The sequence below is a fragment of the Phyllopteryx taeniolatus genome, chromosome 1, assembly GCF_024500385.1.
Source record: "Phyllopteryx taeniolatus isolate TA_2022b chromosome 1, UOR_Ptae_1.2, whole genome shotgun sequence".
Taxonomy (NCBI): domain Eukaryota; kingdom Metazoa; phylum Chordata; class Actinopteri; order Syngnathiformes; family Syngnathidae; genus Phyllopteryx; species Phyllopteryx taeniolatus.
This window is the reverse complement of record NC_084502.1, coordinates 48,904,639-48,921,398: the sequence shown is the minus strand read 5'-3', so window position 1 is coordinate 48,921,398 and position 16,760 is coordinate 48,904,639. Positions and strand designations below refer to the sequence as shown.

General features: G+C 42.8%; 1 protein-coding gene across 4 annotated transcripts in view; it reads left to right on the top strand.

Annotated features, from left to right (window-relative positions):
* The first annotated feature begins 225 nt into the window (after positions 1–225).
* The window catches only part of LOC133490345 (differentially expressed in FDCP 6 homolog), a 50,552-nt gene continuing 34,017 nt past the window's right edge, over positions 226–16,760 (top strand). For 3 of the 4 annotated variants that reach the window (XR_009792175.1, XM_061800304.1, XM_061800326.1), the window contains exons 1-3: positions 226–2,125; positions 11,141–11,281; positions 14,920–15,105. Coding sequence is in view for 3 of the 4 variants with exons in the window: in XM_061800304.1 (XP_061656288.1) it covers positions 2,030–2,125; positions 11,141–11,281; positions 14,920–15,105 (423 nt within the window). In the remaining variant the exon portion in view is untranslated. The remainder of the gene's footprint in view (positions 2,126–11,140; positions 11,282–14,919; positions 15,106–16,760) is intronic. The other variant, XM_061800316.1, reaches the window with a different exon arrangement.

Below are 16,760 nucleotides of genomic sequence, written 5' to 3'. Positions count from 1 at the left end.
CAATGTGCCCTGCGATTGGCTAGCGACCAGTACAGCGTGTACCCCGCCTCTCGCCCGAAGATAGCTGGGATACGCTCCAGAACGTCCGCGACCCTAGTGAGGATAAGCAGTACGGAAAGTTGAATGGATGGATGTTCTAATGAGACAAGACTTCTGTCAATGACTGTATTCACTGCCTATTCACTGTACAACCAATTACCTTCTGTAGGAACCTGTGTTTTAAAATCTCCTAACTCCCGTGGTTCCAAGCGTGTTCGTTTTCGTGAAAGAACTTCGTTCACAACAATGTATCAAAACCAACCAATTTATTCCTGACAGAGGAGTCTATACATTTGCAGAGCTCTGGGTTCGTAACTACCCTATCTTATCCTTAGCAGATAAAGTAGTCGAACAAAAACTATCTGACTCTACCCCAGACTTGAAACAATGTTTCAAACAGGCCAGTATGGAATCGCTGTCGTCTGATTGGTCCGTAATCTGACGTCATCGTTGTTCTGCGGACCATCTGATCTGGCTGCAGACTTCTGCTCCAGGTGTCGCCCGCAGATGTCGGCTCACGTTCCTGCATTCAATGTTTATAGTATTTAGTTGGAAAAAAAAAATAAGATTAGACATTTTCGCATGCTGATTGGCTGGCAACCAGTTCAGGGTGTACCCCGCCTCCTGCCCGATGACAGCTGGGATAGGCTCCAGCACGCCCGCGACCCTAGTGAGGAGAAGCGGCTCAGAAAATGGATGGATGGATGGATTTTCGCATGCTGTGCTTCGAAAGAGTTGCATACACCATGTTTTTGGCTGTAAAAAGTATTTTTAAAGAAGATTAAAATGAAAGAGTTTAGTGACTCTGACCCAGTTGCCAGAACCCCCCCACCTTGAGAAACTGCATTCTTCCAAGCGGCCCTGCTGTGAGACTGCCCCAAGATGACGCCTCGTGGAACCCTAAACTAATTAACATCTACCCTCGAAGTCTGAACTCCCAAGCATCAAAGGCCTCCAGATGTTTCCACGGGACCACCTGTCTGTGAGTAGGAACAATTGCTGGGACAAGGCGACACCCGCTGGCGTCGAGAGGAACTGCAAAGTCGTTCCGGGGGGACTCTCATTTGATGTTTAACCAAAGATAAGTGTCTGTTTTGATATCTCACGAACGCTGCAGAAATTTCCAAATGTATGCCTTGATGTCTGTGTCAGTGTGTCAACTTTAGTTGCAATTGCGAGAGTTTGAGAATTGTTTGTCTTGATTTGACTCCAAGCAGCATGAAATGTGATTTGAACCATAAGCAGTTGATTTGCCAAAACTGAAGTATAAACAGTCCGTCCGATATGTTTGACCTCTGAGTAAAGAGAGTACCAAGTTGAGGTTATTTTATATTAATATATTATTTTTAACCCATTTTATCAAATTTGTAGACAAGATTCAAGCTGATCGGTGTGGTCTTCTCCGTCCCTCTTGCACCCCGAGGTATTTAACGCTTGACTCTTGTGTTTTTCCTCTCCTCTGGCTTCTTGGCTTGGTGGCATCTAGCCAGCCACGGGCTGGCCTCAGCCACCCCTCCCTCCGCCCTTTCTTTTCTCAGGCACACGGCTCGGTAACCACGGGCCTTGGGGATGGAGATCAGGCTCCCTAGCCTCCGTGGACCCCCGGCGCTAAGCCTCCCGAACAGTTGCTGTTCGGTAACTAAAACTGTAATCCTGTAAATTTACAAAAAACAACTGTAATTTAATTACACTTTTTCTCCCAGTGATGACAAACATTTTTGTAACTAAATAAGGTAATCTCGTGACATCTAATCAGTTACTCCCAAAAAGTACCAGATTGGTTGAAAGTGGTAGAAACATACAACAGCGTCTTCTTTAGGTACTGCCGCAACTACCAGCAAGAGGAGGTTATACATCCTGCTGCGTGTACTTGACCGCAGCGCTACCGATTCAGCGCGCGTGTGTAAGTGTGTGCCTGTCACTCAGAGGCAGAGGAAGGAAGCAGACAGTCGACATACAGAGGAAATCAGAGAGGGACGCTGGTGCAGACATGGACCTGCGCTCTGAGCTACTCAAGTCCATCTGGTACGGCTTCACGGCACTGGATCTGGAGAGGAGTGGAAAGGTCTCCAAGTCTCAGCTGAAGGTGAGTGGCTATCCACTTGTCTGTCCTTTATCTATTTTCTACTTTTAAAAAACCCAAAACTTCCCTTCATTTCCTCCCTCAAACTCACACTACCTGTTAAAAGAGGAGTCTGTGACTTGAAAACCAACAATTTCCCAACAAGTTGTATCTATCGGCACCCTATAAAGTGTCAAATAAGAGAAGGAAGTTCGATTTTCAGTATGCACCTCCCTTGCGGGAGTATAGGAAAGAACCCAGAATAGGAACTTGAGTCCCCATCTCCAAACAGTATGTATAGTGCAATGCGGAGCTGTCAGAGAACAGCCTGTTGAGAAGAGTAAACAACACAAGCCTTGTGTGTGTGTGCGTGTTGGTTATTGTTGTCTCTGCATGTAAACAATGCAGCCTCTGTGTTTTTGCTTGACCTCATAGAGATTATGTCACTACGGCTCACACTTGATTCCAGCCGTCTCCCTGTTCTTCAGCCCCATGACAGGGCTTATCCCCCACATGCACGCAAACAGTGTACGACAGGGTACTCTGCACTTTTGCTCACAAATGCTGTTAGCATGGCCTTGATAGCGGCAGATGTTTTTCTCTTGAGTGGAGACTTTAGACAGGATGTGGTTAGGGAGTTTGAGGCCTTGCAGCATGTGTCATAATACCTTCAGGTGAAGCCACTCATTGCAGTCTGTTTAATTGAAGAACAAAACTTACATTAATTATGTTGCAAATACTGTGATAGCATTATGTGTAACTTTTTTACATTTCTGGCATGAATAGGTCTCTGGTTTGTGTCACCTGTTAATGACACTCAGTGGCACTCAGTGCACTGCATTTAAAACTACTATCATGTGGTTTCTGTTACAATATCATATACTGTATTTTATGAGTGCCAGACAGGAAAGAAAAAGCTTTACTGCGAAAGTTAGGCCGTACTCTCACCAAAATAAAGTTGGATTTTAAAAATAAGTCCCATTCTTTTCCAATTAACAAAGTTGTAATCTTGAGAGAATCGTCGTATTTGTCCAATCAAAAATTCCCAACCTTTTTAGACTAGTCTTATTTTCTCGAGGAAAAAGGTTATTTTTCCCCATTTTTATTATTTTGTGATATATATATTAAGAGAGGCGGCACGGTGAACGACTGGTTAGAGCGTCAGCTTCACAGTTCTGAGGAGCGGGGTTCAATCCCCAGCCCCGCCTGTGTGGAGTTTGCATGTTCTTCCCGTGCCTGCATGGGTTTTCTCCGGGTACTCCGGTTTCCTCCCACATCCCAAAAACATGCATGGTAGGTCGATTGAAAACTAAATTGCCCGTAGGTGTGAATGTGAGTGCAAATAGTTGTTTGTTTCTATGTGCCCTGCGATTGGCTGGAGATCAGCTCCAGGCGTACATCGCCTCTCGCCCGAAGATAGCTGGGATAAGCTCCAGCACGCCCTGGACCCTAGTGAGGATAAGCGGTTCCGAAAACGGATGGATGGATGTAATTTTAAATGTCACTACATGGGGAGGCATTTTATGGAGAGCAATATTTATCTCGGGGGGGCTAGAGATCGGTTTTAGGGGGGTCGGACTATGAACCGTCGCCATTAACACATATTACCAAATATTTTTGGGGAGGGACTTCAGAAGATTTTATGGGGGTTGAATTCCTAAAATAGACCTACCGAAGCCACTGGCAGGGGCTCAGTTGAGGACAAGGAGAACCTCTTTTATTTTATTCTCTGACTTACGTATTTATTTCTATAGACTTACACTCATAATTGTTGAATACTCAGCACGGAGATTTCTACAAAATAATCTGGCCACAAAAATACTTTTCCCCCCCTATAGTATTCACATTTATCACAAGAGCAAGAACAAAAGAAGATGCGACACAATTTCTGTGTTTTGTATGCTACTAGTCTATCGTAACTATTTAGAATAACTGACTACACCAGGGAGAGGCACATGGTGAAGTAAGAATATAGCATCAAAATGTGTTTATATTTGCAAATGCTAATACATTTATTATTGCTGTTATTTAAATGGTACTTTAAATTAAACATACTCTTCACACAAAAATGAAAAAGACTTCTCTCAGTTACCAAACTGACCTGTATCCTCAAAACAGCAATTAGGCCAATGTATATTTGCAACAGTTAGGTTCAGTGCATTCCAGCTTCCTTTCCTGTTCATTTTTTACATTTTCTTGAGAAAAAAAACCAAAGCAAAACTGCAGAGACTCTGAAAGTCACTGCAAACTTCTCTTGTACCACACTTGTTGCTCTCTTTTTGCGCTTGTGTAATGCTGGTATTTTGATGTAGCAATGCATTAAGAGATTTGCTACTCTTTGCTTTTTCCTGATACTCCTTCTCCCTCCTTTTCTGGGTTCATTCTTTTTTTTTGGCGTTGTGCTGCAGACAGGATTGAAATTATTTTCTTACTTTTGAGTTTATATAACCATGCAACAGAAAGCATAATTTCCTGAATATATTAATGATCCATTATCAAAATTATTGTTAGATCATCGCAAGAATTCTCCCCGGCGGCACGGTGGCCGACTGGTTAGAGCGTCAGCCTCACAGTTCTGAGGAGCGGGGTTCAATCCCCGGCCCCGCCTGTGTGGAGTTTGCATGCTCTCCCCGTGCCTGCGTGGGTTTTTTCCGGGCACTCCGGTTTCCTCCCACATCCCAAAAACATGCATGAATTGGAGACTCTAAATTGCCCCTAGGTGTGCATGTGAGTGCGAATGGTTGTTTGTTTCTATGTGCCATGCAATTGGCTGGCAACCAGTTCAGGGTGTACCCCGCCTCCTGCCCGATGACAGCTGGGATAGGCTCCAGCACGCCCGCGACCCTAGTGAGGAGAAGCGGCTCAGAAAATGGATGGATAGAATTCTCCCTCCACATCTGGACATCGATGATGAGATGCACTTATATTCAGTGTACCTTCCACATTTGAAGGAGGCCTGTCTGTCTGGATCTGGTATTGATAAATTACTATCAACAACAAACTAGAAGAATAAACAGTTTTAAGATGAGGAGCCTACAATCAAAATAATTCCATAGCTCTTTAAGACATGACTCTTCTTCTAAAAAATGTTTTCATCTTCGAGTCAATTTGAGATTAAAGTTTATGGATCCATACTCTCTTTCACTCGAAATGAAGGAAACTTCAAAAAAATACATATTTAGATGGCATTTGTTTGACTGACCTATGTCTGTGTTTATCAATAGATTTCTCCTTAATTCACTCAACAAAGTCCTCTACATATTTAAACATGTCAGGGGAAGATATTCTCTCTAATAACTGAAGAAGTTCTGTGGAGATATGTTTTCCTTCAATATTTATCCCTGCAATGGCTTGGCAATTACAATTCTACGCAAATTAGTACATTTTAATTAATGAGCTCATAATTTACATATCAATGCAGTTTTTTTTTTATATATGACATAATAAGATACACCCTAACTATATTCACCTGTAGTGTCCCAGTACATACAGTAAGCCTGTATGATGCTAGTACCTAATTTGTGCATGTTAGCAAGACACACGTTCATTATGTTTGTTCTTGTCATTTGTGAACTCGAGAATTTTCTTCATCAGCACTCCCCTCAAGAGTAAAAAAAAAAAAAAACAGAAACAAAAGCAAAACTGTGCTGAGGGCTGGGGTCTGCTGCTGCCAGTTTGTGCCTCTGTGCTCTGCAGCGCGCTGCAAGAGAAAGGCGAGGTGATGGGGAGCTTGACTAAGCCACTCCAGAGTCTTCATTTTGGTTTTTTTCACCCATTCAGAGGTAGACTTGCTGGTGTGTTTTGGATCATTGTCCTGCTGTAGAAAGCAAGTTCGTTTTAGCTTGAGGTCATGAACAGATGGCCGAACATTCTCCTTCAGGATTTTTTAGTAGACAGCAAAATTCCTGGTCTTTCAGTTCCTGAAGCAACAAAACAGCCCCAGAGCATCACACTACCACCACCATATTATACTGTTGGTATGATGTTCTTTTTCTGAAATGCAGATGTAATGGCCCTGCGATTGGCTGGAAACCTCCTGCCCAATGATAGCTGGGATAGGCTCCAGCACCCCCGCGACCCTAGTGAGGAGAAGCGGCTCAGAAAATGGATGGATGCAGATGTAATGGGACACACCCCTTTGAAAAATTACAACTATTGTATCGTCAGACCACAGAGTATTTTCCCCAAAGTCTTGGGGATCATCAAGATCTCTTCTCGTCTTTGAGATTAGCCTTAATATTCTATTTACTCAGCAGTGGTTTTCATCTTGGAACTCTGCCATGCAGTCAATTTTTGCCCAGTGTCTTTCTTATGGTGGAGTCATGAACACTGACCTTCACTGAGACCAGTGAGGCCTGCAGTTTTGGGGGTTTTGGGGGCAATCACTTTTTCACACAGCGCCATGTAGTTTTAGATTTTTTTTTCTCTCCCTTAATAATAAAAACCTTCATTTAAAAACTGCATTTTGTGTTTACTTGTGTTGTCTTGGACTAATATTTAAATTTGTTTGATGATGGGAAACTAAGTGTGACAAACATGCAGAAAAATAAGAAATCAGGAAGGGGCAAACACTTTTCACACCACTGTATGAATATAATCCTCAAAACTAGATCACACAGTCAGCGATTTCAAATCCTTTTTTTGCTGTTCAAATGCTTTTGCATTAGACCTACAAACTGCATAGATGTCATCCTTAAACCATGTCACAAATTAATTTTGACCTATGTTATGCATAAAACAGTAGAAAAAATGGATTCCGTTGGAAGGGGACCTTGAAGAGAATTCATATTTTTTCAAGAAAATATATATATTTTAAAGAAAGTCATAAGTCACAACAGGAATGCAGCCCTATGGGGGGCACAAGTCAGTGCAAACTGTAGGCCGGTCCCAAGCCCGGATAAATGCAGAGGGTTGCGTCAGGAAGGGCATCCGGCTTAAAACCTTGCCAAACAAATATGAGCGTTCATCCAAAGAATTCCATACCGGATCGGTCGTGGCCCGGGTTAACAACGTCCGCCACCGGCGCCGTCAACCTGCAGGGCGCTGTTGGAAATTCAGCTACTGTGGGTCGAAGTCGAAGTCAAAGAAGAAGAAGAAGAAGAGGTGGAAAGCGGGTTCTTCGGCAGAAAGAGAAGAGGAAAACACAGAGCCTAGAACTGAATGTGGGGACTTTGAATGTTGGGACTATGACAGGAAAATCTCGGGAGTTGGTTGACATGATGATTAGGAGAAAGGTTGATATATTGTGTGTCCAGGAGACCAGGTGGAAAGGCAGTAAGGCTAGAAGTTTAGGGGCAGGGTTTAAATTATTTTACCATGGTGTAGATGGGAAGAGAAATGGAGTCGGGGTTATTTTAAAAGAAGAGTTGGCTAAGAATGTCTTGGAGGTGAAAAGAGTATCAGATCGAGTGATGAGGCTGAAATTTGAAATTGAGGGTGTTATGTGTAATGTGATTAGTGGCTATGCCCCACAGGTAGGATGTGACCTAGAGGTGAAAGAGAAATTCTGGAAGGAGCTAGATGATGTAGTTCTGAGCATCCCAGACAGAGAGAGAGTCGTAATTGGTGCAGATTGTAATGGACATGTTGGTGAAGGTAATAAGGGTGATGAAGAAGTGATGGGTAAGTACGGTATCCAGGAAAGGAACTTGGAGGGACAGATGGTGGTAGACTTTGCAACAAGGATGCAAATGGCTGTAGTGAACACTTTTTTCCAGAAGAGGCACGAACATAGGGTGACCTACAAGAGCGGAGGTAGAAGCACACAGGTGGATTACATCTTGTGCAGACGATGTAATCTGAAGGAGGTTACCAACTGTAAGGTAGTGGTAGGGGAGAGTGTGGCTAGACAGCATAGGATGGTGGTGTGTAAGATGACTCTGGTGGTGGGGAGGAAAATTAGGAAGACAAAGGCAGAGAAGAGAACCATGTGGTGGAAGCTGAGACAGGACGAGTGTTGTGCAGCTTTTCGGGAAGAGGTGAGACAGGCTCTCGGTGGACGGGAAGAGCTTCCAGAAGACTGGACCACTGCAGCCAAGGTGATCAGAGAAGCAGGCAGGAGAGTACTTGGTGTATCTTCTGGCAGGAAAGGAGAGGAGACTTGGTGGTGGAACCTCACAGTACAGGAAATCATACAAGGAAAACGGTTAGCTAAGAAGAAGTGGGACACTGAGAGGACCGAGGAGAGGCGAAAGGAATACATTGAGATGCGACACAGGGCAAAGGTAGAGGTGGCAAAGGCAAAACAAGAGGCATATGATGACATGTATGCCAGGTTGGACACTAAAGAAGGAGAAAAGGATCTATACAGGCTGGCCAGACAGAGGGATAGAGATGGGAAGGATGTGCAGCAGGTTAGGGTGATTAAGGATAGAGATGGAAATATGTTGACTGGTGCCAGCAGTGTGCTAGGTAGATGGAAAGAATACTTCGAGGAGTTGATGAATGAGGAAAATGATAGAGAAGGGAGAGTAGAAGAGGCAAGTGTGGTGGACCAGGAAGTGGCAATGATTAGTAAGGCGGAAGTTAGAAAGGCATTAAAGAGAATGAAAAATGGAAAGGCAGTTGGTCCTGATGACATTCCTGTGGAGGTATGGAAGCATCTAGGAGAGGTGGCTGTGGAGTTTTTGACCAGCTTGTTCAATAGAATTCTAGTGCGCGAGAAGATGCCTTAGGAATGGAGGAAAAGTGTACTGGTGCCCATTTTTAAGAACAAAGGTGATGTGCAGAGCTGTGGCAACTATAGAGGAATAAAGTTGATGAGCCACACAATGAAGTTATGGGAAAGAGTAGTGGAGGCTAGACTCAGGACAGAAGTGAGTATTTGCGAGCAACAGTATGGTTTCATGCCTAGAAAGAGTACCACAGATGCATTATTTGCCTTGAGGATGTTGATGGAAAAGTACAGAGAAGGTCAGAAGGAGCTACATTGTGTCTTTGTAGATCTAGAGAAAGCCTATGACAGAGTACCCAGAGAGGAACTGTGGTACTGCATGCGGAAGTCTGGAGTGGCAGAGAAGTATGTTAGAATAATACAGGACATGTACGAGGGCAACAGAACAGCGGTGAGGTGTGCTGTCGGTGTGACAGAAGAATTTAAGGTGGACGTGGGACTGCATCAGGGATCAGCCCTGAGCCCCTTCCTTTTTGCAGTGGTGATGGATAGGCTGACAGATGAGGTTAGACTGGAATCCCCGTGGACCATGATGTTTGCAGATGACATTGTGATCTGCAGTGAAAGCAGGGAGCAGCTGGAGGAACAGTTAGAAAGATGGAGGCATGCACTGGAAAGAAGAGGAATGAAGATTAGCCGAAGTAAAACAGAATATATGTGCATGAATGAGAGGGGTGGTGGGTGAAGAATGAGGCTACAGGGAGAAGAGATGGCAAGGGTAGAGGACTTTAAATACTTGGGGTCAACCGTCCAGAGCAATGGTGAGTGTGGTCAGGAAGTGAAGAAACGGGTCCAAGCAGGTTGGAACGGGTGGAGGAAGGTGTCAGGTGTGTTATGTGACAGAAGAGTCTCTGCTAGGATGAAGGGCAAAGTTTATAAAACAGTGGTGAGGCCAGCCATGATGTATGGATTAGAGACAGTGGCACTGAAGAGAAAACAGGAAGCAGAGCTGGAGGTGGCGGAAATGAAGATGTTGAGGTTCGCTCTCGGAGTGACCAGGTTGGATAAAATTAGAAATGAGCTCATCAGAGGGACAGCCAAGGTTCGATGTTTTGGAGACAAAGTTAGAGAGAGCAGACTTCAATGGTTTGGACACGTCCAGAGGAGAGAGATTGAGTATATTGGTAGAAGGATGATGAGGATGGAGCTGCCAGGCAAGAGAGCTAGAGGAAGACCAAAGAGAAGGTTGATGGATGTCGTGAGGGAAGACATGATGGCAGTTGGTGTTCGAGAGGAGGATGCAGGAGATAGGCTCTCATGGAAAAGGATGGCGCGCTGTGGCGACCCCTAACGGGACAAGCCGAAAGGAAAAGAAGAAGAAGAAGATAAGTCACAACAGGGAGGTTAAGATTAAGCCCCCAGGAGACGCACATCATGTTAGCAAACGAGCATAAAATTTCACACACAGCAAATAAAGACTGTTAAATTGCTTTTCAATGTTTTATGTTTTTGGAGAGATTTAACATATATACAATATGGTGTAAAAACAAAAAAAAAGTTTGTGTGTGTGTAAACCCAGTATTTGGAAAATGTAGCAAGTTCAGCTTGAATAAAATGACGAAAGTAGCTAAACTATATCAGAGCAGTTATCCGTAATCCATTACGCTCTGCACAATTTACGGGAGTAAATTAAGTACGCAATGTGAAGTCAAATGTAAGAAATGCATTTTAAGGTTTTGAACTGCCTGTGCAAATGGAGCTTCTGTGGACACTTGTGTATTGAGATCACAAAAGTAGCTTCAAAACTGAAAAACTATATGAAAACAGCGTCGCTACTGCTCAACACTCCCAACTAGTCAGTGCGCTCCATGGTCAACCAATGGGGACAGTGGTCATGGATATAATCCCAGGGTTTGACTGCACGGAATTTTATTTTTTATTTTTTCAGCAAATTATTTAGGGGAGCTCAAGGTTAGGCAAACAAGACCACAGTCACACACAAAAGCAAGTCAAGAAACAAGCTGCATTTGTCCAAGAAACATGTCCTCATCTTACATGACTAAAGTCATGTAAGATGTTTAAAAAAAATAAAATAAAATAAAAAATCATTTTTTTTTTTTTAAAGAAACAAAGTCAGATTTGGGGGGGAGGGGGGGGGGGGTCTAATTTAAAAATTCCCACATGCATCATGCATCTACATATCTGGCATTTATACTTTTGGACCAAATTTGTGATACTGATAAGAATCTTATATTGATGAGAAAAATGTCATTATTTTTTTTCAAAAAAGAATATCAAACCTGCAGTTCCCATAAGAATGGATACTATCCTAATACTGGACGTATTTTGTTTTTGAAGTATTTAACTTGCGCTTTATTTATGTTTTATTTTCTAAAATTCAACCTGATTTGTCCCTGCACTTGCAGGTGTTGTCGCACAACCTCTGCACAGTGTTGTGCATCCCACATGATCCAGTTGCTTTGGAGGAGCACTTCCGGGATGATGACCACGGTCCAGTCTCCAGTCAGGGTTACATGCCCTACCTCAACAAATACATCCTTGATAAGGTGATTTTATTATAATTTTATTTTATAGCAGGGGCCACCAACATAGAGCCTGCAGGCATCAGGTCACCCCCAAGGACCACATGAGTAGACCGTGGGTCGGTTAAAAAAAATAGCTCACCGGTGATGGGAAATTGTGACTTCCTATGAATGTTGCAGAAGTGATCATTTGAAAATGTAAAAACTTGCAGGGATTTATAGAAATAAAATGGTTTCTGACATGGTTAAAGTCATCTATCCATTTTTCTGAACCGCTTATCCTCACGAGGGTTGCAGGTGTGCTGGCTCCTATCTCAGGTAACTCTGGGCGAGAGGTGGGGCACACCCTGAACACAAATAGACAAACAATTGTCAAAACAACACTACGGACCATTAACCTACCATGCATGTTTTTGGAATGTGGGAGGAAACCTACACAGGCATGGGGAGAACATGCAAACTCCACACAGGGGAGGCCGAATTTGAACCCGGGTCCTCAGAACTGTGAGGCAGATGTCCTAACCAGTGGCCACTGTGCCGCCCATTGTTAATTTATTGTTGATCATTGCTGAGAATTCCTTAACATGATGAGTGTCTTCACATGACTGAATGAATATCCTGAATTATTAATATACTACTACTAATATACTACTGCCCCATACAACACGCATATCTAATGTGTCATTATTCTATATATATAAGGATTTAGATGAGAAAACCTCTTGTTTACAGTTAGTTCTTTTGTCTTTCGTCTTCTTTTCTCACTCCCCTCTAGAAACTTTGTTCTGTTCGACTGATCGACTCTGATTCTCAATAAATATCCATTATAATACTAAGAAACCACAGCAGCAGCTTAACAACTCCACTGTGACACAATAAAACTGTTCCGGCATAAAAGGGATACAGATCCTCCATTCTGCTTGACCTAACAGCCGAACAGGACAAAAAAGAAAAATGAAAAAAAAGAGAGTAGCATTTCTCTTGCGTCATGAGTCAGTCGTTCAGTCCTTCAGGAATACTTCAGAGTTTCTTCACGACTTGGTCTGTCATGGTGAAGCCAACACGGACCTCATGTCGCTCTTCGCTGCTGCGATCTCTCCAGAAAAAAGGGAAGCTGCCAATCTCAGACATCTGGTATTTGTCAGGAAGGCAGGTCTCGCTTAGGGCTGTGCTGTTGACTCTGTAGCCAACAAGCTCTCTGGCCATGAGGGCTGTTCTCTTTATGGTCTCTCTACCTTGGTGTTGGTGAGTAGGCAAAACGATTCCCGATAACACTGTGTGTGTCTTGTTTCTCCGCGAGGGGTTGAACGTATGCAGGAGTGTGAGAGTTTGCATTCACTTATCACTGTTGTCTTTGTATTTCTCCAACTTGCACACCGCCACTCTGGGCACAGTTCATTTTTCACACAGAGTTGGAGAGCAAGCGCTGACTCTGCATTTTATTTTTTTTTAAATAAATACTGGTACTTAAAAATGATGGTACCGAATAATTTTTTCCAGCTAGGTATTACGGTGTTGTTTTGGCACCGGTATTCCATGCAAGCCTAGCGTAAAAAAAAAACAAAAAAAAAACTGTAACACAGCTTCCAGACAATTAGTACATACTGTACTTCCAAGTATTATCAACAAAACATTTTCCATAACAGTTCAACAAAGTGCTTTAAACACTGTACTGTAAGCTCAATAAATCATAGTGGTGTGTGCCGTTGAGAGATGTTTCATTAGATTTGAGGGACTCACAATGTGTGTTTTTTGTGGTGCGCCATATTGGTCACCCCTGTTATCATGAAACATCCATCCATCCATTTTCCGTACTGCTTATCCTCACTAGGGTCAAAGGTGTGCTGGAACCTATCTCAGCTATCTTCGGGCGAGAGGCAGGGTACACCCTGAACTGGTCACCAGCTCACATTCACACCTATGGGCAATTTAGAGTCTTCAATTAACATACCATGCATGTTTTTGAGATGACGGAGGAAACCGGAGTACCTGGAGAAAACCCACGCAGGCACGGGGAGAACATGCAAACTCCACACAGGCGAGGCCGGATTTGAACCCGGGTCCTCAAAATTGTGAGGCAGATGTGCTAACAAGTCGGTCGCCGTGCCGCCATAATGAAAAAGACATGATAAATTACTAACAGAAACAGTGTACACAAATGTGTACACAAGGTGAGTCTCACCACCAACTAAATGTCATGCATTATTGTAGATATAATATCTAAGTTTGTAAAGTACACTAGGTCAATAACAATATATATTTTAGAACTATCCATCCATTTTCTGCAACGCTTATCCTCACACATGTCACGGGCGTCCTGGAGCCTATCCCAGCTATCTTTGGGCAAGAGGCGGGGTACACCCCAAACTGGTCGCCAGTCAATCACATTGATATTTATTGCACATTGCTGAGCGACTATTTACATGGCATGTGTATCCCTTCTCCGACCGGTATTTTGGCAACTGGTGCTTTGAATGAGTCCGTCTCACCGGTGCTCAGCATGTCCTCCACAGCATAATTGGCTTACAGGATGTGAAGCTGAAAAATCAAAAGTCATTTGTTTTGGTTGCGTGGCACTATCTTCGTCTACTTCGGTGTGAATGGTCAACTGTTTTACTGGAAGCATATGCCGGTGAAAGATGTCTCATCAGGCTGGATCGAATACAAGGACAGGAAGCACTTTTGTCCATTGCCGAACATGCATTTGATGGACAGATTCTTTCCTTTAAGTTTGTTCACGGAAAGGTAATAGGTAATTTACCCGGGCTCACCATTCCTGTTGTTTATAATTTCCTCAGTCCTCAACAACTCACTAGTGTTGACTCGTAGTGCGCTTACTTGGTCCTGTCGATCTCTACCTCTGCTTGATTTGCAATGAAATTTGACACTACCTCAGCCAGTCATCATCACTTATGTGGTTCTCTCCTGCTCCGTCACCAAAAACATATTTAAAAAAATTATAATAATAATAAGCGAGCTCACTGGTCTGATGAAAACAGTTTTAATGATTTAATAATTAAAATAATGCTTCACATAAGATTTGGCAGTAACAGAAACATGTTATCATGATTGAAAAGTAATTAGTTAGATTACACGTTAATGAAAAATGTAACACACGATAGTAACACTGTTACGAACGCCGTTATTACCGTAACTGATTATAAGAGAGTGTGCACGCTTGTGAATCCACATTTCAGTTGTTTATTTATAATTCCACTCTTGAAAACATTTTAAAAAGGTCCCATTAATGGTGAAAAAAGCTTGACATTTTTCATCTTGGTCTTTTTTTTTTTTTTTTAATATCACAAAACCTGGCATTTGAGAAGGGGCGTGTTAACTTAGATGCACAGGATATTAGAGACAGTCTTTTGAGTTGAAAGAAACATTAATTTAAACGTTTAACGTAATCTAAATGGTGTTGGTCAAAAACATCGGCAAGTTTGCCAGGTAGAGGAAACTAGATATGCAACCAACATTCCTTTTGGCCTAATTGAATAAGATTTTCTGGGGTGAAAAGGATGTTTTTGGAAGCAACACATTCTACTATATTTGTGTTTGACATTCAGATTGTGAGATTGTAAAACTGGAGTGAGCACCCCTAAATTCCCATCATTAATTTACCCCTGATGGTATGGTGCTGACAATATGTTTGTTTTTTCTAGGTAGTTGAAGGCTCATTCAACAAAGAAGATGTGGATGAGCTGTGTTGGACACTGACAGCAAAGAAAAACTACAAACCCAATAGAAGTTCAAGCACAGTTCTGGCGGAGCGAGATGCATTTCGGCTTTGGTGCCTTTTTAACTTTCTGTCAGAGGACAAGTACCCTTTGGTGATGGTCCCTGATGAGGTTGGTCTAACACATCCATCCATTTTCTAAGCCGCTTCTCCTCACTAGGGTCGCAGGCGTGTTGGAGCCTATCCCAGCTATCATCGGGCAGGAGGCGGGGTACACCCTGAACTGGTTGCCAGCCAATCGCAGGGCACATATAAACAAACAACCATTTGCAATCACATTCACACCTACGGGCAATTAACCTACCACGCATGTTTTTGGGATGTGGGGAAACCGGAGTGCCCGGAGAAAACCCACGCAGGCACGGGGAGAACATGCAAACTCCACACAGGCGGGGCCAGGGATTGAACCCCGGTCCTCAGAACTGTGAGGCAGACGCTCTAACCGTGCCGCCTGGTCTAACACAGAGCAATTCATTTTCTAAAGGGACCACAGGAGAAACTGGAATGGTTGTTGAGAGCCATACCAGCATGCTAACCTCAATTGTCTCATAGACTATATTAATTTATTTATATAAACTTTATTGTTTTAATAATAATAATGCATTATACTTACAGTATATCGTGCTTTTCAAGGCACTCAAAGACGCTTTACAGTTTCATGTGTTATTCATTCACTCCTCAGTCACACCTAGTGGTGGTAAGCTACTTGTGTAGCCAGAGCTGCCCTGGGGAAGTCTGATGGAAGCGTGGCTGCCATTCTGCACCTACAGCTCCTCCGACCAACACCGAACATCCAACCATATTAATTTTTGTAGGCAATGCGGGTTGTGTCTTTCCCAGGGACACAACGACAACATGCACTCAGGCGAGAATATGAACCGACGACCCTCCATTTGCGGAGCGTACGCTTACCCTCTGCGTTGCACCGGCCCATATACAGTGTGTGTGTGTGTTTGTGTTTGTGTGTGTATGTCTACATGTGCAATGACAATAACATTTCTAATTCTATTACTATTAAAATGTTGGTTTTGTGATGGTGACAGTTTGGACTGTATTATATAGAACTGATCTCAATGGAAAAAATACTTTCGAGCGTGGACCAAATTTAAGATTGTCCAGTGTCACAAAATTGATTGTGGTCCAACTTGGAGTTCCCGATGTAATACTATTGTTATTATGAAATTTGACGGTGTAACAATGTATTATGTAGTCTCTAGACTTAGCTTTCCCATAATCAGCCAACCAGTCAATTAATCAATCAGTGTGTATTTGTAAAGCATCTTTCATGCATACAGTAAATGTGACAGAAAATGAATGACTAGTGTGAGGAGCTAAGAAATGTTTTTTATTTTTTTTAGCTGGAAGAAAAATTTAATGACATAGTTGTTATACTGCTGTCTTGTTCATTCTTATCATAAGGCATCTGAGAAACAAACACAGATTATTTACAAGCTCCAAATGCAGCCTGACTGAAAGCTTATTTCTTGCACCATGGAACATACAGACAGACTCTTTTTATGCCGCCATTTGGGCTCCCGTCTTACTTTCAACCTCGTGTTTTGGTTTCCTGTCATTTAGTTTTCACAGACGCTACCAAGAAGAAGGTTGACATTTAGAGGCCAGATTAGCTTCATTCATGCTGAGCCCCACAAAACATTATCCACCTCATGTATGCTTTTCTAAACTTCCCAGTGTATCAATCAATCTTCAATAACAAGTTATAAATCAAAAGTTGCTGTGAACCTGGGAATTCACAGAACTGGTAAA